Genomic DNA, 27653 nt, shown 5'->3' with positions numbered 1-27653 from the left:
CATTATATTTTACAAACAGTGTTTAAGGGAATGTTTTAGGTTCATTTATTTGATCTATGTGGACATTTAGAGCTCCTGGAGTGCAACAATTCATTGTCTTGAAATGTAATGGGAGACTGGATGTGTTTTTCTGCTAATAGTTAAAATGTTCGATTTACTTTTCAATAAAAGTGGCATTCATCAGGCTGCATTTCTATTCGCTCTTCATTATATAGCATGCACAATTAATATTAGTGCATCCCAAATCCTAATACATTGAAAATAGCATTATAAAGGTGTCTGTAGGGATAATATTGCCCCTGACACATTGACACTTTCAAATTTTTGTAGTAACATAAGGAATGTTAGTTGAAGAAGTTAACTATAAGTATAAATCTAAAAGTTAAAATTGACGTGTGTAATATTTGGATTTTACAATACTCCTACTCCTATTTTGATTTGACTTATTATAAGAAAGTCACTTATAGGTTGAGTTCCTCAAAAATAATGGCATTCTCAAAAGCATGTACACTACAGTTCAAATATTCGGGGTCAGTAAGATTTTTATTGTTTATTCTGTGAGTTTTCAGCATCATTACTCCAGTCTTTAGGGTCACATGATCCTTCAGAAATCATTCCTCAATCATCAATGCTGATCTGGTGGTCAAGAAACATTTCCAATTATTATCAAAATGTTATATACTGACTGTATACATATACTATGTATATGTATACATATACTTAAACACTACTATATATATATATATATATATATATATATATATATATATATATATATATATATATATATGTAGCTATATAAGTATATACTATAGGTATATACTATAGGTATATACTATATATATGTCATTATTCTCACTTTTAGTCATTTCAGTGCATCCTTTCTGGATAAAAATATTAATGGTATGATAGTAGACTTTCCCATCACCAGAGAAGCACATATTCTTATTAGGATGCAGTCTAGGTGCAGGCCAGTCTTGAGCTCAGCTATTGAATGTTAATTTTCATGTTTTACAGAGAACGAGGTGTCATTATGCTCCCAGGAGGGTCACGTTTTAATCCACAATCTCAGCTCAAATCTAACCACCACGCTATTGGACAATAGCACCCTAGTGAGTGTATACTTACACATGCATGCATTCGCATAGAAGACAGCATCATAGCACATAAAGGCCATGCAAAGACATACTCATACAGCCCTGTCCCAAACCACCAGCGTAAAGCAGCTCTCTGGAGAGTTACAACCCCCTTGAGGCATGTGAGCAGGACAAGACGTACAACTCCATTAGCTCCATTCTTATGGAACCTGACAAATGGGTCACTCCGTAGCGAGAGTGTATGGACTGCTAGCTGAACGTCTTTGAAGAAAGCATCAGAATGCCAAGAAATGAGCAAAGAGAGAGAGCAAATGGTGTGTCGGCTTACAAAGCTCTAATAGTTAATGCTTTGTCTTTTATTCCCCGTTTCTGCACTTCTCCTCAGTTGATCCCGTAGCATGTGTCATCAAAGAGACTGTTTCAGCAGGGCCACCCTTTGAACGCTGCAGCTGGATTACACTGAGAATCATATATGGGTCATTGCCTCAGACGCTCAATGGAATGTTGTTGAGATGGCAGATACTTCTCCTCTAAAGCCTCTACCCACACTGTCTACACGGTTACACTCGTCACATTGGCTTTATGCCCCAACAACATTCGAATTCAAACAACGAATTCAAGTTTTCTCCATGGCATTTTGTTGATTTCCACCATAGACTGTAAAAAAAGATGATGGACGTGTCTCCACTTCCTTCCACTGTAGAGAAACGAAGCCAAAATATCCCAGAAACGGTCATTGACGATTACGTCATTTGGAGCCTGAGTCTGCGCAGTAGTGATCATGAGGTGGAGCCTGAGGTGGAAGGCAGGGTTAATGATCTATACTGCAGCCAGCCACCAGGGAATGTTTCGATCAAAATGTTTTGGCTTCCCTTTTCAGGACGTGTAGGGCACACTTGGTTGCTTCCAGAAACTTAAAAACGCTGCCTTCGGAGATTGCATTCCAAGGTAGAAAGGCATCAAGGTATGTCCGAATCTAATGTTAGCGTCTCCTGAGATACCTTCATCTGATCGATTTTTGAAGGCAGCAGAGATGTATCCTTCGCTGCCTTTGATATCCCACAATCCTGTGCTTTCCATTCCGTCTTTAAAAAAATAAAAATGGCGTCAGTTGTGGTTGGTGGTCAGTTTGTGTGTAAATGTACACTTTTGACCGACGTTTTCCATTTCTGATATCAATATAGCGACAAATGACTATTTTAGTAATTCAATATTTGCTTAGTTTTCATCAAAGCTCGCTCTATTTTAAATATTTTTAATAAATAACATTTTATATTAAAATGTTACGCTGCCTCACAAGTCTGTCCGAAATCTGTTTCGTGAGGTACCTTGGTGCGCAAATGCTGCTTACAAAGTCATTGCCTGATAAGTTAGCGAGGCAACAAGTCAGATACCACGTTACCAGGCGTGGTTTCCACTGAAAATTTCTAAAACAAACTAAAATCGTGGCAATACACTTTCAATGGAAAATTATGGAGTAAGGCATTGCAACAAAATAAACATTAAAACAAAAAAATATATACTGGTAACATAATCTCAGTTTTGAAAATAAACAAAAATTGTGTTTGTGGTAATAGACTTGCATGCTAGATGTGTGTTACAGCTTAACTTGTTTTTAATCCAAAATATTGCATTAAGATCATTAAGCTATTTCTGGGTTCCCATTTTAGGATCTGAAGTCCATGAAGTTCCAGGTTTCAGCTGATAAGAGGTTCATCCTGATGGCTTATAATATCCACCATGTGAGTAATATGAGCAGAAAAACACCAAGAAGCAGTGGTCTCATTTCCACATTACCCGTGTGTAAGAGAAAATTATTTTTTTATTGCTTCCTTCCACAGATTATCTTATTTTTGTGCCATTGCAACGCACAAGGTTTTATATCATAGTTGAGGGCCCTCTGTGTCTATTGTTTTTAATAAATGTGCCGTACAAGCAATTTTAACCGTCTAGCCAACTTAGCCGCCGAATTAGACAGCTGTTGTCTTGCTGTTTATCCCACACAGAATCATATCCCAGTTGGACCACAAAGCAATTCTATTGGCAAAATCGCTTTATGATGTATATGTGATGTTGCCTACTGTATGTAAATATGACAAATAATGTCCTTTAAATGTCACATATAATACCAGAAGCTATCTTTTTTATGAGATTACATGAACTGCTAAGAAATGATAATTACATTGTGATTACTTTGATGAAGATATCTCAATAATGTTATGCGTTTTTAAAGATGCATTACAATACCTTAGACTAATGGTGCTAAAATAAAAAGCCTGGATTTTATAAGCCATGCATGTATTGATGGTTTAAGCATTTTTGTGCACTGCCAGTGTTGGGTAATTATGTGAACTAAATCTTTTACCTATTAGACTGGCGGAAACTCTTTCAGCCCACTTATACTTCGTCCATAAATTCTGCAGCATGTTCAACAATGAACACTGCTACGATCAACAGCAAACGTAGACGGAATAGAATACACAGAGGAGCTCGGGTGTATGGAAAGAAAGAAGAAGGGATACCGACAGGCAGAGGGAGAGATGGAAACAGAGGAGAGGAGCTGTTTGGCACTGAATTGTAATGAGCATCATACTGGGGCAAGCCTTTTTGTGATTACAGCAGGTTTTAGAAACAGGCTGAGAATAAACAACTTGTAGGCTATTTGTCTGAGCAACCACAGCAATCTGTAGTTCTTATCCCCCCGCCGAACCTCCACTTCAGAAAATAATCATTTCTGCGGCAGCGTTCTCTCTTCTCGAAAGAGAACGACTACGCAGGGTATAGACATGAGTAATAGAGAAGAAGAGAAATAGGAAAAAACAGGCAATGAGTGAAAACACTGACAGTACAATCCATTCTCTCTCTCTCTCTCTCTCTCTCTCTCTCTCTCTTTCTCTCTCTCTCTCTCTCTCTCTCTCTCTCTCTCTCGTGAATATTGCATTTTGTTGCTCATTTAAATGTGTTCTGTATCGCGCATTTGTTTCAAAGCATGTGACAAGTGGTGGATGCACATCGCATTTCACCCCAAAATAAGAAATAATTTCTGCATAAATAAAATATTAAGTGGAGCCTATTTTAGCACTATTATTTATGGTATGCATTGAGATTAATTGGATGTGCGTGTGTGTGTGTGTGTGTGTGTGTGTGTGTGTGTGTGTGTGTGTGTGTGTGTGTGTGTGTGTGTGTGTGTGTATGTGTGTGTGTGTGTGTGTGTGCTGCTAGTGTAAAGACAGTCTGTACCTTTACAAGCACTTCATTTGGACTAACACTACAATTATCATGAGAAAATTGTCACAATGCAAAAAAATCTGAAAGGATTTTTGTACATTTCTTTCTATCTTCTGATATTGGACACATTCTCACAGGATAGATAAAGCCAATCTGTGTGGTCACATCTGCAGGGAAACAAGGGATTTCTCTGTTAGTTCTCCACCTCCTCTAGTCACAATTGCTATCTCTCTTCCTTGATCTCTCTCCCCTCCTTTTCCCTCTATCTCTAGAGATTATGTGCTGACTGAGGCAGTTTATGGCTCAAGCAACTGAACTGAGAGAGGGGGGGGGGGGTGGATTTGGTGACTGAAGAAGACGAGGATAAAAACGATGTGATCTGCAGTCGCCCTTAGATCACGCTGTCCAATCGAAATCAATCATAGAGACGGAATGAATTGGATGTGAATGTGTGAGAGAGATTGGAAACGGGGAGATAAGGGAAAGAGGGAGATAAGAAAATATAAAAGGGGACGCCAGAGTGAGGTGAAATTGCAAGGGAAGGAAGAAAATGGAAAAGGGAAAAAGCAAAAGGGAAGAAAGGCGAGTGTCACAAAGAAAACGAGGGTGCAAGCGAAATGTATATTGAGAGAGTGAAATAGAAACTGATAAAGACAGCAGGAGGGATAGCCAGAGCCAAATAAAAAGACACAGAGACACCGAGTTAAAGGGAATGCTGAGGGTGGTAAAAGGATGTCAAATGTAAAGGGATAATTCATCCAAAATCAAGATATCTGTCATTTACTCACCCTCATGTCATTCCAAATCCAAACCTGTATGTATTTTCCTTCTGTAGAACACAAGAGAAGGCTTTTGAACTTCTAAAATGACACAAAAGCATAAAATATGTAGTTCATATCTTATACGCACAAAACCATCATATGCAGTTAATATTTCTCATACACTTTTATTTCAAGTCATACGATAGCTTTGTGTGCAGAACAAACCAAAAGTCATTATTCACTAAACAATTTGATGCCCATCCTTAGCACTTTCATAAGAGTTCATTAAAGATGTAGCAAATATCTGATTCATGAACAGTTTGTTCTTTTGAGTCAGATCTTTTCAATGCATTAGTTGATATGGTTCACAAAACTAGTCTGTACTGTGTTTTCCAAAAGCATTGTAAGCCTAAGATAGTAATAGAAACTATTGGCTCCGATAGTCTATAAGATTGCTATGCATTTGTGAATGAATGATTCGTTCAATCAGACTGATTTGATTCTCAAGTTAAAATCACTAATTCAGTGATCCAGTCACAGTGGTTAACCGCTCACTGGAGGGGAAAATTAAGAAAAAAGTTTCTCACACAAAGCTTGGACTTCAAAACACTTCTCTTAAGTTGGACATGACCGATTTGCTTCTTTTTTTTTGCCCAGTGATATATTAAAAGTTGAATCCCACTTTCCCTGTGTACATACAGTATACTCACCTAAAGCAATATATACTCTATAACAAATCTCAGCTGCACGATTGTTTATATGTGATTGTGAACTATCCCTTTTAAGGCACAGTGCTAAAGGAAGAGTTAGTGGAAAAAAGCTAAAATGTCTACAGGGATTCAGAAATAAAGAGGCACGTATTATGAGAACCAGAGCAACCTCAGACTTAAAGCCCTGAGGAAGACGCGTTGTGATGAACATGAATCGAAAGATTTTACAGTGAGAATCAACAGCAGAGAGAAGAGAACAGAATGAATAAAGGCAGGCGGAAAGGCAAACTAGGGCAGATCTTGCACTTTTGGCACTGAGAATTGTGTGGGCTTCAGTACCGCATTCAGTATTACTGAGCAAATTTGTGCAATTACTATGCCAATGTCACAACCATACAAATTCCCACATTAGCAATATTTCTTCCACTGTTGGAAGTATGGATATTCATTTTGCGATTCCTTGCAAAAAAGAGGATTTATGACTCTCAGCTGGAATCCACAAACTCTTTTCCTTCCTATAACACACACACACACACACACACACACACACACACACACACACACACACACACACACACACACAGATATGCTCAAACTTAAACACTGATTGTACTCATGCGCACAAACACTTGTGTCTGTCTTTTTAATATTGAAATATCGTACTTTTCAAAAGTTTGGGGTCAGCAAGATTGTTTTTCATGTTTCAGAAATAAGTCTCTTTTACTTACCAATAAAGCTGGTTTTATTTGATCAAAAAATGTAAAACAGCAATATTGGGAATTATTATTACAATTTAAAATAACTGTTGTTTATGTTATATAATTATATAGCTATATATGTATTTCTGTGACGGCAAAGCTGAATTTTCAGCATCATTACTCCAGTCTTCGGTGCCACATGATCCTTCAGAAATCATTCTAATATGCTGATTTGCTGCTTAAGAAACATTTATTATTATTATCAATGTTGCAAACAGTTGTGGTGCTTAATAGTTTTTGTGGAAACAGTGAAAAGACAATGAAATTTAATGAAATGTTTAACATCACTTCTATACAGCGCCAGACAGTGCGACAGTCGGCTGTTCTGTATTTAGTATGCACTGCAGGGCATGGTTTTCAATCCTATTAGGCTTTTGGGAATTGAGTGCAGTTTGAAGCTTGTTGCCACACTGCGTTCTCTACTGATGCTGCAGCAACCGATTCATCTAATTTTACACGAATCATTACAGACCTAACTGATCAATATACTTATCTTCATATAGCCAAATGCATTGCAATAAACCGCCCTGCTGTACTGACAAAATGCACAGTTGTCTTTAGAGGCCCAAAGGACACTTCTATTGATTTAGGTCATCCACAGTTTCAAGCTGTGAATTTGTTACACAAGTGGATCCTTTTTTTTTGGAGGGATATTGACCCCCAATGATCACATTGATAGAGATGGGGCGTGTGCCGCTATCATTCTGTCATATGACCCCATACATGTGATGTACCGCTCTCATCGTCAGACCAATTTGGGGACCTGCATCCCTTCCGGCTACTGATTGTGAAATAAAAGAAATTGTTTTCTAAAGAATTGCTTCTTTTGCTCATGATGCTCCTCAATTGAATCAGCTGAATGAAGCTTGAAATTGAAATGAATTGAAATGATTCATTAACCACCCATAGTCGTCATGCAGTGAGAGAATGAAAGATATCATGAGCTGTAAGAACTATGTGAGCATGTGCACAAGCGTGTGCTATGTTCAGAATGGGATACTAGCATACTTCACAGTATAGGTAGACCTTTTTTTATATATATATACTATCTATCTTTCGAAATTTTGAGGTCAGTAAGATTTTTTTTTGGTAAGAAATAAATACTTTTATCTAAGCAATAAGGTACGAGAGGCTGTGCTGTATTGTGAATATAGTCAACTCCTTTCAGGCCTTACCTTTATCGTTAATAAAACATGGCTATTGACCAATCAGTATTCCTCAAAATGAGTAAAAACAGTGAAATGCAAACAGAATATTTCATAAATCGGCAATAATTAAATACGTTAAATTACACAAGAATACTTTATGTATTTATGTGTCTAGAATGGCAGCATAGCTGAAATGTTTTAGCTGCGCCCTGAGGCTTATTTAATTCACGTTTGGTGTGAAAGGGCCTTCACATTTGCCAAGAATAGAACTTTTATTTTTGTTATTAAAAGCCAAACAAGCAGAGAAAAAGTAATGCAAATGTAACGCAACCTTTTCAATAAAAAGTAACTAAGTACAGCAATCAGTTACCTTTTTAGGGAGCAATGCAATATTGTAATGCATTACTTTTAATAGTAACTTTCCCCAACACCTAATGTGACCGTGAAGACATTACAAAAGATTTCTATTTTGCAAATAAATGCTGTTCTTTTGAACTTCATATTCATTAAAGAATCTTGAAAAAAATGTATCACAGTTTCCACAAAAATATGAAGCAGCATTCCTGTTTCCAACATTGATAAGAATAAGAAATGTTTCTTCAGCAGAAAATCAGCATGTTAGAGTTATTTCAGAAGGATCATGTGTCACTGAAGACTGGAGTAATGATGCTGAAAATTCATCAAAGGAATACATTACATTTTAAAATAGTCAAATTACAGTTTTTTAAAATTGAAATAATATTTTACAATATTACTCTTTTCCGCCCTATCAAATAAATGCAGCCATGGTGAGCTTAAAAGATTTAAAAAGCATTAAAGTCTTACTGCCCCTAAACTTAATATATATATATATATATATATTGTGATTAATATTACTTTTAGTTTTCTCATCACACTGGAAATTGACGGTCTAGTTGAGTGCATTGCATATAGTATTCTTTGTTTTATAGTTCTTATACTGCACATTTTGGCAGCATAAGGTAGGATAATCCTATAATCCTGAAAATTCATGCATACCGAAAATTTGAATAGAGTCACATACACATAAGCACTGCAGAAATAGTGTGGTATGCTATTCCATACATAGTTTGTGTGTACAATTTAGGGATCCACCATGTCCTCTGCCCCTTTCCAGGTATTCTCACAGTCCTTCACAGCATCCTTTGCAATCTACACAGTGGCCAGCGGGTAGGTAGAGACAGAGGTTCCTCACTGCATGGCCTGTACTGGGCATGTGCACAACCAAAAAAAACAGTCCACAGGTCCCTCTACGTTTGGCATTGATTACATAGAAGTATGGAAAAGGTGTTTGTTCTGATGTTGACGGGTCTCTGCTGGATGAATTGTTTTTCTCACTAACCTGCAATTTACTGAATGCCCTGACAGGGATTTGCTATGTTCTGTTTGTTGATAAAAGCCTGAGATTCTTGCTTGCGGTTGTGAAAGAGCAGTGAAACTTAAAAGAATGTCATGAAGCCCATTTGCTTGTTTTGGCCGAATTCACAGATCGTTTAGCCTTAGCTGTGGTTTCATTGCATGTCCAGACCCCTGCCTCTCTGTATACTTCACTTTCATTTCGTATTAACTCTGCATCTGCATCGTGCTGTTTTTACGAGCCCTTTCAAGCACTCTAAAAATGACCCAGAACCGAATGAATTTGTGCTGTGTAGTGCTTCAAATGTCTGTGATGTAATAGTTCAATCTATGTGTGTGTGTTTTTGTCTGCATATCTTAGGGAGATTATGGACCTCACCCCTTCAGAGGAGGATACGTCTGTACTTCAGTATGCAGCGTGGGGACCTCAAGGGAACCAGTTGGTGAGGATCTTTGTTCTATTGTACTATAGCGAGCTTCCTTAAAGGGATAGTTCACCCTTTTCACTCAAAATTCAATTTAAGTCAGGAATTACTCACCCTGGTGTTATATATATATATATATATATATTTTAAATGTCCCACTTGCGCTTGTCCATATAATGGCAGTGAATAGTGACCAGCATCAAGCTTTTTTTAAAAAGACGCAAAAGTATCACAGAATGATCCAATGTGTTCTGGGTGTATACGTTATGAAATGTATTTTTTAAGGAAACAACGTTTTCATTTGTGCGATTCTGTTTGCGCCGCAGTTCACTCCGACTCGCCCAGAAAAAGCACACAAGTTGTGAGAAATCAAGATTAACAAAAAATACAATCCATGTACACACTTCTCTGAGGTGAACATAATCCATTGCGTTCGCCGTAACAAGAAGTCATATTGACTTCCACTGTCATTCTGTCTGTCATCAGACAAACGGAGTTGCGGTCACTAAGTTTGTCACATGACCTTAAAACATTAATACCAATTTCTGGCATGAAATTATAGATGGCTCAGGCTGATTGGTCTTTAACTCAGTTGTAAGCAATCACTTTATCATCTACATAGCGCAGCTGATTGGTTGCTGTTGCATCAGCGGCCAATGAGCTGCGACTCAACATTCAAATACCGGTAGCACTAGCAGTCTGCAGTGTGCTTTCAGAAACCCTCCACCTTCCCCAGCTCCACCTGTATAGATCTGCTATAGGGGTTAATTCATGTATGTTGATCTATATGCAGATCTATTCCGCCAAATACATTAACATTGCCATAAATGACCATGACAATCTCTTTTACCATGCCGGTCTATCAGAGAGTTGTCATGATAGAACTAATTTAATTCAGAGAGTTAAGTAATCTTAAATAAAAAGGTTATTTTTGTGATTTGTATTTAATTATGTTTATGTTGTTTTATTATATTTAAAAGGTTATTTACAATTTGGCAGTCAAATCAAATGACTAGTCAAGGGAAAAAAAGTGATCGGTTGATATTAATTGTCACGATATTAATTAAATGTATTGCAATTTTTATATAATTTTTTCATTCAAATTAATTGTTAAAGTTTAAAGTCGATTATAGACATGCTTTATTTTTTATAGTTAGACATAATAGTTATATTTTAACACTGGCCATAACATTAAAATAATTACAAAACTGTAATATTCCAGCTGTTAATGTGCACTCTGCCCTCTTAATTTTTAAATATCCTTGTAATAATCTTCACTTCTTTATAGACGTTCTTTATAGAACCTCTAACATCCATGGAACCTTTCCATTCCACAAAAGGTTCTTTATAGTGGAAAAGGGTTCTTTAGATTATTAAAATGTTCTTCACTCTAAGATAAAACATTTTTTTTTTAAGAACGATTCACTGAAAGGTTCTTTGTGGAACCCAAAATGGTTCTTCTATGGCATCAGTGTTGGATTATGACTTCATCTAGTAATGCTGGTTGTGTCTCTTTGTTGATTCCAGGTCTATATCTTTGAGAATGACATCTACTACAAGCCAGAAGTGTCTAGCAAGGCGATGCGTCTGACAGCCACGGGCAGAAATGGAATGGTGGTTAATGGGCTGTCTGATTGGACCTATGAGGGTCAGTGATTTTGGAGTCGTCCCCTTCAATACTCACTTCCAGTCCATCACTATAATGAGTCACCTTAATTCTCTGTGTGCTTTGAGACAATTTTGACAATCCCTTCAAGACATTCCAATATTCATGAAGAGATTATTATCTCATTTGTCCTTATAAATACACAATGAGATAGGTAAATGAGATTTATAAGCGCAGGTCTATGATGATATGTGTGTGGGTTAATTAGCCTCATCAAAATTTAATTTCTCTCCCTTACCTTATTAAACTTTAGAGGAGATATTGCTGAAATATCCTGCGTTCTGGTGGGCCAAAGACGGCGCACGCCTGGCGTATCTGTCCATTAACAACTCAGCCACTCCTTTTATGGAGATACATCACTTCCTGGGTGGGGTCTACCCTTCTAACGTCCTCTACCCATATCCAAAGGTAAAAACAGTTGACATGCAGCATACTAATTTCTTTTATATGACAAAATAACCTCTAAATGAATCAGATAACACAATAAAAGTCTAGATTGAATAATGAATGCAAGCATTTGCACTATTTGCAGAGTGCAAGAGCATTTTGTCTTTAATTTGATTTAAAAGTATTGCTCTGTACAGGCGGGTTCCAGAATCCCATCAGCCAGTCTGTTTGTGGTGAATTTATACGGTCCAGCTCACACATTAGAGATGATTCCTCCAGACTCCCAGAACAGCAGGTGAAGTTTATCTTTAATTAACATGTGTCCGTAAATGCAGCATATGCAGTGCACAGGCTGTGGATACAGAGCTGTTCATTTTTAATATCATTTTAAACACATTGCAAAATGTGTCTTAATGGTCTATTTATTCAACTAAATATTTTATGCATGTTAAAAACATCGCAAGAGTGTTGCATCTGTTTCTGTCGCACAGTGTTGCTTAGGCAACAAACACATTTAAGAAGTTGTTCATGATATGCAAATCCTTTGTATGACTCTAAAATGAAGTTTACTCTCAAACAAATGTGAATGTTTTTTAATGGGTGAACATTATGATCTATTGTTCTTCACACTGTGCATACTGCCAGAATAAGACCTGGATGTAATGTTACAAAGATTACGTTTTTTAGTAGTTTATTCAAAGTAATTCCTTCACTATTAACACTTTTATTGCCATTTTAAATGCATTATGCATTTGCAAACCAAAGAAAACGGGGTTGTTGCCCTGTAGCAACATTGTGCAATGGATTATTAAGAGAGCTTTGATGTTACTCACTGAAGATTTTATTATATTTGCAGTGATAACTTGTTGTCTTTAGTAAGATACATTTTTTAAGAATATTTTTTGTTGTTTTCCCCAACCCCTATAGTCCAGAAAGTACAGCCTGCATCATCCTAGGTTTGTCAGTGTGAGCTTTCCGCATTTAGATTGTGGAATTATTGGCCATTCCTCAGAGCAAATATGCTCCTGCTCTGCCAGATTAGATGGAGAATGCCGGTGGACAGCAATTTCAGGTCTTACTGCTGATTTTCAATTGGATTCAAGCCTTGGCTCGGGCTGTGGCGCTCCAGAATACCAACCTTAAGCCATTCTTCATCGTTTTTGCTGTGTGCTTTGATTCTTTGTCCTGCTGGAAAATGAATCTTCACTCTAAACATATACAGAAGCTTTCGTGCTGATTTTTGTTCTTGATGGTGGTCAGCTTTCTAAAAATCATCCCCTGAGTGTAATTCAATTAAACCTATTTTACAAGGTTAGTCCCTTGAGATTAAAGTCTCATTTTGCTTGAGAGACCTGGCCAAAATAACAATAAACATCACAATATGTTAACAAACATAAAGCATTGCTTTAATATTGCTTGTAGTGTTCCTCATTTGCAAGTTACTTTGGATAAAAGCATCTGCTAGATGATAAACTGTAAATATGAAAAGAAAACAGGTTAAAAAAGGGTTTAGCCAACTAAACTGGGGAAATTTACTAGCTAAACATTAAAAAAACTGATGACTGATGAAAAAGGCTTTGAATTGTGTTATACGTAGTGAATGAAAAAAATACTAATTGGAAGGAAAAATTAAAGGACAATGTTCTTTGCGAGTGAACGCAAAGTTTGTGGGGGGAACACAAAAGCATTGAAATAAATTTTTTCCTCCCTTCTCATATTTTTTCCATCACCATGTCCCTTTAGGGGCCATAATTTTGTATTAAATTAAACATTTTGTCATTTATAATTGATATACATGATATTGTCATTTTAGCAATGCATGGAAAGTTACCTCTATGGGAGTATATATACATTTATCCTATTTCAACTTTAATTTGCAAGTGATTAGCATAAAAAAGAATAGTAAAACAATTATGATCCGTTCATTAGCATTAGTTAACATTAACATTAAGATTAATAAATGCTATAAAAGTACTGTTCAAGTACTTAATGTCTACAACTGCATTTTTAGTATCAAAGCCGTATCTGTTAACAGTAATGCATGCACTAACTGATGTTAAGAAATGAGACCTTATTTTAAAGTGTTCCCGAAATAATGGATAAAGTGGTGATTCTGAATGCACTCTACTCTCTCTCTCTCTTTCTCTAGAGATAGCTACATCTCTATGGTGAGCTGGATAAGCAGCACCCGTCTGACTGTGCGCTGGTTGAACCGTGTCCAGAACCAGTCCGTGCTGTGTGTGTGTGAGGCCACGACAGGAGCCTGCTCAGAGGTGAGGGGTTTCCAGATCATCCACGGCTCCCCATCTTTACTCTTAAAGTATCCATCGATCTGGCTCTCATTCTTCATTCCGCTCAGAACGTACAGAGAGTCGCTCGCTTCTCTTCTGCCAGCTCAGCCTAATTTCCTTCTGGAGGCGTGAAAGACTAACTCAGCTTTACTTTTTAAGCCTGAATTTTAATGCGCAGCCTGTCTTAATGCCTAAAGGTCATTCCCTTTTTATGTCCGAGTGATTGAATGCATGCGCACAGGAGTGTCTGCGTCTGATATGGACATTCAGCCCTTGTTTGATTTGTGTTGATAAATCCGTCAACAGAGTTTTATAATTGGAGGCATCGGGAGCTGTGTTGAAATACATAACAGAGTTGAACTGTTTGGCTCTGGAAGTAAAAATCACATTAATTTTCTCTATAGAGAAATTAATTTTTTAACAAAATAAACGTCTCAAGACCATGAGCTTTGAGGTTATTGAGCATTGATCGATGATTTCTGCACAAGCCACAATTCTTTGATTAAGTGATTTTAGCTTAAACTAATTTCCATGCAATCTACTTAATATTCAAATGTATACAAATATTTAAGCAATCAAATCTTATATATAAACATTGTTATAGTATTACAGACAAAAAAAAAAAAAACACTGCCATTCAATGTGCGTTTGAACGGGCTGCATTTATGCAGTAAAAACAGTAATATTGTGAAATATTATTACAACTGTTTTGTTTATATTTTATTATATTTTAAAATTTAATTTATCCCTGTGATTGTCAATGCTGGATTTTCAGCATCATTACTCCAGTCTTCAGTGTCACATGATCCTTCAGATATCATTAATATGCTAATATTTGCTCATTAAACTTTTTTTTTGTTAATGTTGGAAACAGTTACTGTTAAATATTTGTTACAGGATTCTATTATTAACAGAAAGTTCAAAAGAAATGCTATTATATGAAATATTAATATTTTGTAACATTCTAAATGGTTTTACTTTCACTTTTAATCATTTCTTTTCTTTAAAGTTTTTTTTTTGACTGAACCCAAACTTTTGAATGATAGTGTAAAAATGTCAATGATAGTGTATTTAGAACAGCCTAATGGAATTGATGTGGAACTCTATTTGTTACAGACAGCACATCTAAACTGCAGATAAAAATGAAACATGCACTTCCTTAATGTGATGCCAATGAGAATGATGGATTGACTGAAACTGCGTCAGCGGTGGAGTTTGTTATGATGTACTACTGTCCCTGGCAGGCAGAAGAGAACAAATGATTTAAAAAACATATTTTACTTCTAATATATAACATGTCTAATCCTTTTAAAACATCTTCAATCCTTAGAAGCACCAAATGGCGATGGACTTTTGGCACAACAACCAGCGGCAGGTAAGCTCTCTCTCTCTCTCTCTCTCTCTCTCTCTCTCTCTCTCTCTCTCTCTTTCCAGTTTTCAGGCGCCATTCTTTGGTACGGCTGAATTCACCTTGGACAGAAATTAATTGCATCAAAACGGTGTTGTCTCTCGTTGATCTGTTGGAGGAATGTATATTGATGGTGGCTTGTCCTACAGGAGGAGCCATTGTTCACGGCAGATGGTTCCCTGTTTTACCTTATTCTGCCTGCCAAGCAAGGGGCCCGTGGGGAGTTCCTCCACATCGCCAGTCTCCCCGCTCAGGTCTGTGGGTGGAATAATTTCATACTCGTGCTATGCACAATGAAATTAGATGCACTTATAAACTTCGTGATTAGAAACCTGAAGTACCAAACGTGTTTGTGACTTTTTATGGCAACTGGGGGCGATGTTGAACCCCTGTGTATTGTAAAGTCTTTCTCTCATTTTAACTGTTAGACTTTCATTTGAATAAATAGTTGTTCATTTAGATTTTTGTTATTCTTTATTTGAAGACATTTACAAATTTATGTTATATTATATATATATATATATATTCTTTATCTTTCTGTCCACTGCTTTCCATTATTCCCCGCCTTCTCTTTAAACCTAATATAAGCTTTATCTATACATATAATATACTGATGAGCCAAAACATTATGACCAGTCACAGGTGATGCAAATTCTGTTGATCATCTCCCAACAAGGCCACAATATTAAGGTCTGGGTTGATTGGATTGTACGCAAACAATCAGTTCTTGTAATCAACGTGTTGGATGCAGAAGAAATGGGCAGGAATACAGATCTGAGGGACTTGGACAAGAGCCAAATTGTTATGGCAAGGTGACTGGGTCAGAGGAAGGCTTGTGAGTTTCTCCCGGTCAGTGGTGAGAATTTACCAATTGTGGTCCGAGAAAAGACAAACCACAAACTGGCTACTGGGTATTGGACGGCCAAGGCTAACTGATGCACGAGGGCAACGAAGGCCAGCCTGTCTAGTCCGAGCCAACAGAAGGTCTACTGTGGCACAAGTCACTCCAAATTTTAATGATGGTTATGGGAGGAATGTCACAACACACAGTGCATTGCACTCTGTGGCTGTACAGTAGTAATAGCTTATAGTGCCTATGATGACCCCTGTCCACTGCTGAAAGCGCCTACAATGGGCACCTGAGCGTCAGGACTGGACCATGGAACAGTGGAAGAAGGTCAACTGGTCCGTCTTAGTTCTAGTCCTGTTTTCTTTTACATCACGTGGATGGCCGTGTACATGTGCGCCGTTTACCTGGGGAAGTGATGGCACCAGGATGCACTGTGGGACGACGACAAGCCAGTGGAGGGAATGTGATGCTCTCGGCAATGTTCTGCTGGGAAACCCTGGGTCAAGCCATTCATGTGGATGAGAATTTCACACGTGCCACCTACCTAAACATTGAGACATTTCATGACAATGGTGTTTCCTGGTGGAAGTGGCCTCTTTTAGCGGGATAATGCACACTGCATACATTGTACAGGAATGGTTTGAGGAACATGATGAAGAGTTGAAGATGTTGCCCTGCCCTCCAAATTCCCCAGATCTCAAACCAATTGAGCATATGTGGGATGTGCTGGACTAACAAGTTACTCAACTCATATCCTACAGGACTTGAAGGATCTGCTAGTAATGTCTTGATGTGAGATCCCACAGGACACCTTCAGGGGTCTTGTAGAGTTCATGCCTTGACCAGTCAGCGCTGTTTTGGCAGCACGTGGAGGACCAACAGCATATTAGGCAGGTGTTTTGGCTCATTGGCGTATATAAAATCAGATTTTTTTTCTGTCATTTTCTTTATATTGGATATTTCACATTGTCTAATGTTTCCTCGTCTTCCTGTCCAATGCTTTCCATTATAACCTGCCTTCTCTTTAAACCTCATAAAAGCTTTATCTATCTCTTTCTTTTTTCTTCAGGCTTCCACTCCTTCTGTATCTCCTCGCTTTCTAACGTCAGGGAACTGGGATGTAACCTCGCTGTGCGCTCTTGATGAGGAGAACGATAAAATGTATGACAGATCGAATTTTACGAGCAAACCATTTTGACTCATAAGGCCTCAAGACTGTGTCGTAAAGCATCGCATAGTCAACCAAACTACCTAATACGAGTAATCATAGAATTATTTACGCCTAGCAATCCCATTTATCCCACTGAATCAGCATAGATGGCACTTAATTAAAATGAATACAGTAATTGAATGTTGAATTGACTGTAATGACTCTGTCATTTTCTCACGGCTTTGTTCTCTAATTGCAGCCGCATAAAACAAACCCTCTTCAATAACCATCCCAGAAGTGATAGCTTTTTCAGAAAAAAATACTTAAAAAAAAATCTTTTCAATGCATGAATATTTATAAACAGTCAGATCTATTGCTCAAATCAAAGTTTAGGCCCGTAAATCAACGACTTACAATTAATCTGGTACTGACAGAAATGAATGCATGTCACAGTCTTCCCTACTTTGCATGTGTAACGGATACAATCCTACTTAGCATGCGGCTGAATGAAGGCAGTATGTGGAAGTAGACTCTATTATTAAAGGATAAATGACTGACTACATGGTAACTCAAAAAACCTTTTCAGATTTCCTTAATGTGTTTTACCCCTGTAGCTATTTCCTGAGCACGGAGGAGTCGCAGCAGAGCAGACACTTATACAGGTGGGTTCTGTCCCAAACGATACGTCTTTTAAGCTGTAATTGAGTATTTTATCATCACTGTCTAGGAATTCTGCACCTCTCATGCTGTGCTGCGCATTTGCATCTAAATCAGTCTGACAGCATTTGCACACCCTGTTGTGTTGTGAGATATTTCATTCCCTCAATATGTTTGTGGGTTTTGGACGTCCATATCATCATTACATGTTGATATTCTTTATACGCATTGACGGTCCAGTTTCTCAGTATTTATGGTCATCGATGACTAGTGCTGTAATCAATTAAATCCTTCCAGTTTACATCGAAACGTATCTGAGATGCGTTTTCGGGGACATTCGTGAAAATCCAATAGGTTTTTTTTTACCCCTAGTGAGCTCCAGGCAAGAAGCCCAGCTAATTCATTTAACAGAAACGGCAGCTTAGGGAGCGAGAGCAAGAGGGAGAGAGAGATAGAGAAGGTTGAAAAGGAGACGGGCAGAGGGGGAGGTGCTGCACCTCACAACGATTTAAATGGTGTTCTCTAACCTTTGATTAATGCTTTAAGCCTCTCACTTGCTCTCCGTGGGCCACGATTTCTCATAGATTTTTTATTGCGACCATCCGAGCAATATATGGCGGAAGTGCAAAGGTCCAGCATTGGGCTTAAAGCAAGTGGATAATGGAAAACTAGCTCAGCGTGTGTGTTTCACATACTGGTAGTTATAGGGATAGTTAAGCCAAAAATGTACATTATCGTTCAAAAGTCTTTACGATTTTTTTTCTTTTTTCTCAAGGATGCATTCAATTTATCAAAAAGGGACAGTAAAGACATTTAAAGTTTAAAAAAGTTAAGACAAAAAAGTTTAGTGTTCATTTTATGCTTCCTGAATTTGGCAATCCTGGTCAATGGTCATGAACATCATTATCTCTTGTGCTCTGTTGAAAATCCTTTACCTACTTTGGTGTTCCCAGTCAGAAATACTGGCCTTTTAAATGCCCCATTGTGCTATTTTATTGTCAAATATTCTTGTTTTCTTTCAATTAGAACAGGTTTTGTATTCTTTTTGGAACCCTAATCAGTTGTCCTAATTGACCATTCGCAAAGACCCGCCCACCTTAGTTACTGTCGCTATGTCCGACAAGCTACGCCGCTCTCACACCACACCATGTTCTCACGCAGTGAAAAATACATTGTGGAGCACAGATGAGACTGACAACACGCTTGACAGTACAGGACAGACCAGGTTACTTTTCGGTATCTTTTGATATTAAACATATTAAACAGTCTCACCTTTCAATTTTGGTAATTTTTTTAAAGAAATGTAAACAATAAATACAGTTTTGTGGCTCTTTAATGTGTCGTGACAGATCGCTACAGAGCATCAGTTAAATCTGCTCGTGAACCGATCATCTCTTCTTTCTAGTTCATTTATAGCATCAAATAAACATGAATGAACATAAGAAGGAATGTTGTTTTAACCGTGGAAAGGCGTCAGTATACTCCGTTTTTCAAGTTCAAATCCTCCCATGTTAATCTTCTAACTCTCCTGACTGCTTTGTCGGACAAAATGGCGAAGGATTGGTCAGATCACCTGTCACTCAAGCTCCCTGCGAAGGGTCAATTTCTTGAAAAAAAAAAAGCTGAAATGATTGTATCCATTTTTTTGGCAATAACATAGCATAACAAAATATTCAAGTATTATTTGTAGGTCGTCATTTTTGACCGGTTTCCCTACCATCTAGGGAAGAAGGTAGGAAAAATATGCACAAAAATTATCACATTATTTTTGAGAAGTTGATATACCCTGTGTGAGCAAATTCAGTAAGTTTTAGTCCAATGTTTTAAAAATGACTAGCATTTTGGGGGAAACCAAAATGACCAGAGCACAACCAGAGGGTTTCACAGAAAAAGGTCAGACAGGTTTATAAAGACATGAGGTGGAGTAAATCATGACAGTGTTCATTTTTGTACTGAAGAACAAGACATTTAAAGTGTGATTGTCATTGATGGCACAGTAGCGGCTCCTGACTGTACATTTAGGTAGGGCAGATTCTGGGTCTGGCGCTAGTTTATGATAAACATTTTGTAAGTTGTATATTATAATCGCTGTACAAACGCAGAACAATTTTATCAGAGGTTGATGGCATTAGGATGATGGGTTGTAAAATAATGAAATGCTTGCTTGTTGACTAGTGTGGAGCTTGGAGGAGTGTTTCATCGCCAGTGTCTGACATGCGACCTGTTTGAGCGATGCAGCTTCTTCAAAGCGGACTTCAGCCACAATCAGACATACTTTACCCTCTATTGCTTGGGTAAGGTCACTGACTCTCTCAAACACACATATAGGCGGATGAAGAAAGATGCACACGTCTCATCTCTGTCATACTTTTACAGGCCCAGGTGTCCCAAAGGTGACCATACACAGCACAAGTGATCCATCCAGTGAGTAGAATTAATACTTTCCTCATTACAAGCTGTTATTTAGTCAAACATGTGTGGTCATGTGTGACATAAGTCTGTGTGCTGCATTTACAGGTTACATGCTGGTGGAAGACAACAGCCTCCTCGCTATGTCTCTTGAAACCAAGAGGCTCTCTGAGACCGTTTTCCAGACGCTTTCCTCCGACAACAGCGGTAAAAAGATCTCTTAAGTAACTGCTCCTTTCAGCATAAATTGATCTCAACCTTTTACAAAGCCAACTAGATTTAAAGAATCAATCAGGTAATTGTTCCGGTTTTGCTAATTGGATCCTCACAGCGGTGCCTGCCTTTAGGGGAAGCCCATCGTGGCTTGTTTGCGTGTGTGTTTTTGCTTGTATGATGGGGTTTGCTTTGCACATGTACACGTCTCTGTCTGTAAATAAATTGCACATGCTTTTTGCATCAGGTCCCCCGACTGTGTTTGTTTGTCCGTGTGTGTGTGTTATTGAGAGTCTGTTAAAACCAATAGGCTCATGGGAGCTCATTTGCCAGTGGTTAGAATATTGATGAGCCGGTACCAAGACTTTCTTGCAGTATGGTACAGTAGAAACGGCCGTTTGTTCTGTTTTGACTGCCTTTGCTTATAATTACAGATCTAGATGTGAAGATGTCCCTGCCCCCTGGGTACGAGGGAAACCTGCACCCTCTCCTTATTATCATGTAAGTGTCTCCCAACACTTTACCAGCACCTGTGTGATATTGTTAGTAAAGCTGCTTTATTTTGTATGGAAGCCCATCTCTGCTTTAGAGTAAAAAGTAAGACGGGTTATTATGAGATAAAATGTTTAAAAAAAAAGTCACATTATGAGATATAAAAAGGTTACACTGTTTGCAGTTGGTAAGATTGAAAGTAGTCTCTCTTCTGCTCATCAAAGCTGCATTTATTTGATCACAAATACAGTAAAAACAACAATAGTGTGAAATAATATTACAATTTAATATAACAAATAAATATAACTTTAATTTTAACTTGATTTAATTTGAGACAAAAAGTAATAAACATGACAAATACATTTGTGACTATGAGAAACTATTTAGATTTGTGAGATATAAAGTCACAATTACAACTTCTACGAGAAGTTAAGTCGTAGAAACCTTTTTTGTTTGTTTATTCTGAGGTACAAACTTAGTAATTACATTGATTAAACATTCTGTTTTTACCGAATGCATAATAATCATAATTAAGCTCCTCTTAAAGAAACATTTGCATACTGAATTGTATTTGGTATTTCTGGCATATATGAAACTTAAATACGCCAGTAAGTAATAATAAGCCAGTGTTGCATTCAGAAAACAAGATACGTGCTGAGTGTCTTGACAGTGACAAAGCAGTTCTAATTTTCAGCATATAGAACTTATTTTGCTGCCTTGCAAGCATCTACTGTATATCTCCTTGTGGAAATGCAAATCTAGACTCTCCCTCGCCGTAGTTGGTTAGGCTACATGATTTATGAATGCTGCGTTATTAATAAGCAATATGCACATGCTTGATTGAGATGCAAGAAGTGTTCAGCAAGTGTGTGTGCTAATGTCTTTTTAATCTACAATGTGACATTGTGTCAACACCTCCATCCATCCATTGTTCTCTGCACCCCTAGTGACAGTGTTCCTGGCAGGGAGTCGGTAACAGAGGAGTTCACCCTGGGCTGGCCGGAGGTTTTGTCCAGCCTGCATGGAGTGGCGCTGGCCTGGATCGACAGCAAAAGCCGGGCCTCACAGGGACAGAAAACCAGCATCCCGGACCCTCGCAAACTGGGCTCCCTCCGCATTAAAGACAAGCTTGGAGTCGTGGAGTGAGTCATTCTCTCTTATCAGTTATTAAGAATAATACCTGTAATAGAAAAGTCATTTTGCACATTACGCCACAAAATATCTGATTAGGAAAAGCTTTATGCTCTAAAGCAGACGCTGGGTTTTCTTCCATATTTTGTTGAACGCTTGCTTGGCTAATTTAATTGAACCCACTTCTTGCTCAAGGCGACGATGTGTATGTCTCAGCAGAATTAATACATTGGCTGCTTTTAAAAGACCAGCCATTTATCATAACTGCTAAATAGCACCTAAAATGTGCATGTTTCATAACAGATGGTTAATGCAGCTGCCGTACATTGATGGGAGAAGAATTGCTGTTTATGGAAAGGTAAAATATATGTTGTGAAAATTTAGAATGCAAGCTCTAACATCGGATTGGATGAGCATTTGAATAAATAGCTGATTTTTGCATGTTGAAAACAGCCTACAGTTAGGCTAATGATCTATATATCACCTTAGCAATGTATTAAAAACACTCAGAACACCTTAGCAACTGCATAGCAATGCCCTGGCAAACACCCCTGACATTCTAGTACTGCAAGCTCCGCCCATATTTTAATGTAGTTGTGATTAATATTATGAATGTATTTTTTTTTATTATTATTTAAATTGGTGATTAAAAAACAGATCGATTTTACAGCATTACAGGGATTTTTTTTTTTTGGTGGTTAATGGGGTTTCGATGTTGCATAACTCCAAATAGCAGCACTTAAATGTGGTCAAACCAATCTAAAGGCCTCTCAAGGCCTATTGCTTTAATACACATCTTCTGAGCAAATGAATCCCTTTGTAGACTTGCATCATATCCTCACTTAGGATATGTACTTTGAATTCAGTCTTCAGTTGCAGAGCTCTGACATCAGCCTTCATTTGTCCTCATAGGGATTCGGTGGCTATTTAGGTTTAAAGATGTTGACTGCAACCGATCAGATGTTCAAATGTGCCGCTGTCATGGCTCCCATCACAGACTTCAAGCTCTATAGTGAGTTGCAGATCCATACACTAGCAAAAACAGCACTATGGAAGAGCAGTATTTCTGGACATTCTTTGAAGTTCTTTCTTTGAAGTGCCTTGGAGTACTTCAAAATACCATGGTATGTGATATGGTAATCATTCAGTCCCATGGTATATATCAAAGTGTCCTAGTACTACTTTTTTATATTTGATAACTGGTATAATCCTTAGCGTAGCTACTACAGTTTAATTTCAGATTTATGCGTGAAAATGGATTCAACCTTGTTTTTCAGGCGCTGCCTTCTCAGAGAGATATCTAGGCCTTCCAACTAAAGAGGAGCACTCATACATGGTGGGCTTTTTGCATCAATAACTTTTTCATTCATTATCAAGCATGTTATAGACGCTTATTTGCACCCCAGAGTAAAAAATAATAATAAAAAAGGTAATTGTGAGATTAAGTAAAAATAAGACAAGTTGCATTGTGACAAAGTGACAGTTTGAAAGTCAAAAACAAAGTCACAATTGTGGCGTAGTGTTAGAGTTACAAGAAACAAAGTCTCATTGTGACAGTTACTAGTATCAAAGTCACAATTGTGACAGTTGTTACAAGAAACAAATACACAATTGTAACATACAAAGTTACAGTTGTGAGATTTAAAGTCAAATTGTGACAAAGTTAGTTACAATAGCAACATTGTGACAAAAAGTTACATCGTAACTCACGTTATATACATTATAAAGTCACAATTGTGAGATTTAAAGTTGCATTGTGACAAAATTAGAATAGAATAGAATGAGGCATTTATATAGCGCTTTCATATGTACTACTGTACACCCAAAGCGCTTTACAATGATGTCAGGGTCCTTCCTCAACACCACCAGTGTGAGCATCCACTTGCATGATGCGACAGTAGCAACAGTACAACAGCACCAGTGCGCTCACACACACACCAGATACAGGTGGAGAGAGGAGAGAGAGTGATAGAGACAATTCAATGGATGGGGGTTATTAGGAGGCCATGATTGGTAGGGGCCAATGGGTGGAATGTGGCCAGGACACCGGGATTACACCCCTACTCTTTACGAGAAGTGCCATGGGATATTTAATGACCACAGAGAGTCAGGACCTTTTACGTCTCATCCGAAGGACGGTGCTCTTTGTCAGTATAGTGTCCCGATCACTACACCTGGGTGTTAGGTCCCACACAGACCACAGGGTGAGCACCCCCTGCTGGCCTCACTAACACCTCCTCCAGCAGCAACCTGTTTTTTCTCAGGTCTCCCATCCAGGTACTAACCAGGCTCAACCCTGCTTAGCTTCAGTGGGCAACCAGTCTTGGGCTACAGGGTGATATGGCTGCTGGCCATAAATTAGTTACAAGAAACAGTCACAATTGTGAGATATAGTTACATTGTAACAATTACAGTTATGAGAAACAGTCACAATTGTGAGATATAAAGTCACATTGTGATTTATATAGTGATTGAGATACCAATATAAAATCTAAAGTCACGCGTTTCTGTTGTGTCTTTGCAGGCCGCGTCTTTGTTGGACAACATCAATATGCTAAAAGATGAAAACTTCCTCCTCATACATGGGACTGCAGATGGTTAGCTTACATAATAATGACATTTAAAATCAGATGCATCATTTGTGGATCTGAAGTAATATTCGACTTGTTTGTGTGTGTTTAGCGCGGGTACATTTCCAACACAGCGCCGAGTTGTTGAGTCGTCTGGTGAAGGTAGAGGCCAACTACACCCTTCAGCTGTACCCAGATGAAGGCCACACTTTAAGAGAAGAGCGGAGCAATCAACACCTGCACCGTACCCTCCTCCAGTACCTCCACAACTGCCTCAAATACGACCCCTTCCTCATCACAGAGGAGGAAGAGGAGGAGGACGAGGAGGAAGAGTGATCTCCTCCACCGTGTCCTCTCTCGGTCCTCAGAGGTGCCCATTATGGTGACTAACTTCAGGTTGCATTATTTCACCAAAGGAAAAGGGAGCAAAATGGAGATCAAGAGGACCAAATCCACCAGCTATTCACCACAAACTCAACTTTGGGATGTTTTTTTTGTTATTGTTCAGACTGTGACCGTAAATGTCTCTTGTGTGTCCAGGAAGATGAAACACAACTGGTCTGGTTCATACAGTTTTCAAGTAAATCACACACAGTATAATGTCTAAGGACAATCAACATCTTTAGTCAGTTTATGTATAAAATGGGTAAAAAATGCTGCATAGGCATGTCGATCAGCCTTGATGTTGTAGCAACACCTTGTGGTGAACGAGAACTAATGTTTTGTCCAGCATGGAAAGTGAAGTTGGAAATACTTGTGTTGTTATTGTTTTACTAACACTATTAAAAGTCATTTTGTTAATTGAAAGCTAAAGTTAAGCAATCAATACAATATGAATATTAACAATACAAAGAATTAGAATTGTCGTCTTGGCAACTTAGTATATTAAGTTATATATAAAATATTTAAATAGCTGAAATAAACCATCAATTAAATCTAGATATAAATATTTTAAAATGACTAAAACTTAAACTAAAATTAAAGCTGAACATATACAAATAAAACCAAATACAAAATATTAATTAATACAATAATAGTATAGAAAAAACAATAAGAAGAGTGAACGATAATGAAAGACAAGTGGACGATAATGCTGATAGGTGCTACAATAATGACTGCAAATGAGATTTCTGACATTAAATTATTGCCTGTTTTACACAATATTTATTTTAAATTCACGAAAAAATTAAGAAGTAGTTTCCAATTCATTGACCAAACCGAACATCAGCCACACAGACATTGTTATTGTCTGTACGTGGCCAGTGTTTTGGTCTAGCCTATATACTGTGGAAGATTTGATTGAATGTAAACTGCAACATGTTATTTGAACCTGGTTCTTTATATGCATGACAAATCGGCTGCATGGTGCTGTATACTCTGACTCTTTCATAATATCTGTGTCAAACGCAATAGAAATTTGATGATACAAATGTAGAAATTGCATACAGTGTGCTAAACCAAAGCGCATAGTGTGTACAGACAGCGAGTTTTAAACATCTCCAAAGCATTGCGGTACACAGGCTGTCCTTGCTGTAAGGGTACAAAATCAATGAATCACACTGCATGCTGCTGTTTACAGAAGCCTCATAAGCTTTCCAGCATACATCATATCTCTTCATAAGCGTCAAGCCCTGCTGTGTGCAGTTTCACTTTGAGAGTAACTATATTTTAGCTGGCAAGCAAACACAACTTCCGTTGCCATTGTCATGCATATGCAGATTTTATGTTTACAGATCAAATGTGCCAAATACTCTGTGACCAAACCTTTTGGTACTGACTTATGTTACAGTTTTGAATGTGGCAGTTTGTGTATTTAGTAAAAAAAAGTTTGTTTCTTTAAAAAAACAAATTGTGTGCAGCGTTTCATTAATTTATATTGTGTGACAAAAATGTCATGTGGTGGTACCCTGGTAAAGTTATTGGTTGGTAATTACAGAGTACTTTTATATACACCATGGTACTGAATTATGTAAAACAAAAGCATGTATTTTCATATATGCTTTTATATAGACTACCGTTCAAAGCTTTGGGGGCAATAAGATGTTATTCAAGAAATTTATACTTTTATTCATCAAGGATGCATCTGTTTCAAAAAATGTTGTTTCTTTTGAACTTTCTTTATTCATCAAAGAATTATGATTGTTTTTTTTTTATCATGGTTTCCACAAAAATATTAAGCAACATACTGTTTTCAACATCAATAATAAGAAATGTTCCTTGCGCAGCAAATATTACACGTTTTTTCAAAAACATTCAAAAATCTTACTAACCCCAAAACTTTTGAACAGTAGTCTTTATCGATATATGCAGGTTTGAGAATCCAGAAGTTCACCAGCTCATAACACAGTGACATAATATTTTTTTAAACGCCATAAACTAATGATGATAATGATCATGAGAAAACAGTTTGGCAAAATAAAAAACTATTAAGTATTTTAAAGTTTCTAGTCATAGAACACAAGATCTCAGTCGTCCCACCTGTCTTCAACCTTCTCATTCACCAATCAAAAAATTATTTTACTAAACCTATTTTTTGTGACCTTCATGTATTGCTGAAGTGTATTTAGAAACCTTGTAAGTTCTGTGTGTTGACATTGTGATGCAACTAAGCAAGTTACATATCTCAGAATGTTCTGTTGTGTTGTACGTCCAAGAAAATCCTTCCTACCAGAGCAATGACAATGTTACAGGCAGCATGAAGTCTGAAACGAACGTCCTTGAGCCTCTGTATCTATATATTTATATCTAATGACCCTTTTCCAATAAAGTCTGAAATCTTTGTGTACATGCAGTTTCACATCATTGCAGGACGATGGTGGACATATCAAAGCAGCCAAAGGAATGTAATTCACATCAGACTAGCTGATATTACAATATTTACTAGCTGATATTTAATACAAACCTTTATTGAATATTGTTCATTTTAAA

General features: G+C 37.6%; 1 protein-coding gene across 2 annotated transcripts in view; it reads left to right on the top strand.

The window, feature by feature from the left end:
* Positions 1-27509, top strand: part of LOC306985928 (inactive dipeptidyl peptidase 10) — a 47588-nt gene extending 20079 nt beyond the window's left edge. The window contains exons 4-25 of one of the 2 annotated variants that reach the window (XM_079588709.1): positions 1018-1112; positions 2768-2839; positions 8838-8890; positions 9438-9519; positions 11029-11149; positions 11421-11575; positions 11752-11849; positions 13704-13827; positions 15176-15220; positions 15403-15507; positions 17173-17264; positions 17868-17915; positions 20086-20204; positions 20287-20334; positions 20428-20526; positions 20967-21033; positions 21972-22166; positions 22459-22513; positions 23068-23167; positions 23433-23491; positions 24680-24752; positions 24838-27509. In XM_079588709.1, the coding sequence (XP_079444835.1) occupies positions 1018-1112; positions 2768-2839; positions 8838-8890; positions 9438-9519; positions 11029-11149; positions 11421-11575; positions 11752-11849; positions 13704-13827; positions 15176-15220; positions 15403-15507; positions 17173-17264; positions 17868-17915; positions 20086-20204; positions 20287-20334; positions 20428-20526; positions 20967-21033; positions 21972-22166; positions 22459-22513; positions 23068-23167; positions 23433-23491; positions 24680-24752; positions 24838-25061 (2129 nt within the window). In that variant the 3' untranslated portion in view covers positions 25062-27509. The remainder of the gene's footprint in view (positions 1-1017; positions 1113-2767; positions 2840-8837; positions 8891-9437; positions 9520-11028; positions 11150-11420; positions 11576-11751; positions 11850-13703; positions 13828-15175; positions 15221-15402; positions 15508-17172; positions 17265-17867; positions 17916-20085; positions 20205-20286; positions 20335-20427; positions 20527-20966; positions 21034-21971; positions 22167-22458; positions 22514-23067; positions 23168-23432; positions 23492-24679; positions 24753-24837) is intronic. The other variant, XM_079588708.1, reaches the window with a different exon arrangement.
* Positions 27510-27653: the final 144 nt, after the last annotated feature.

Source organism: Phoxinus phoxinus (genome assembly GCF_949152265.1).
Source record: "Phoxinus phoxinus genome assembly, chromosome: 18".
NCBI lineage: Eukaryota > Metazoa > Chordata > Actinopteri > Cypriniformes > Leuciscidae > Phoxinus > Phoxinus phoxinus.
This window is presented reverse-complemented; position numbering and strand designations above follow the sequence as displayed.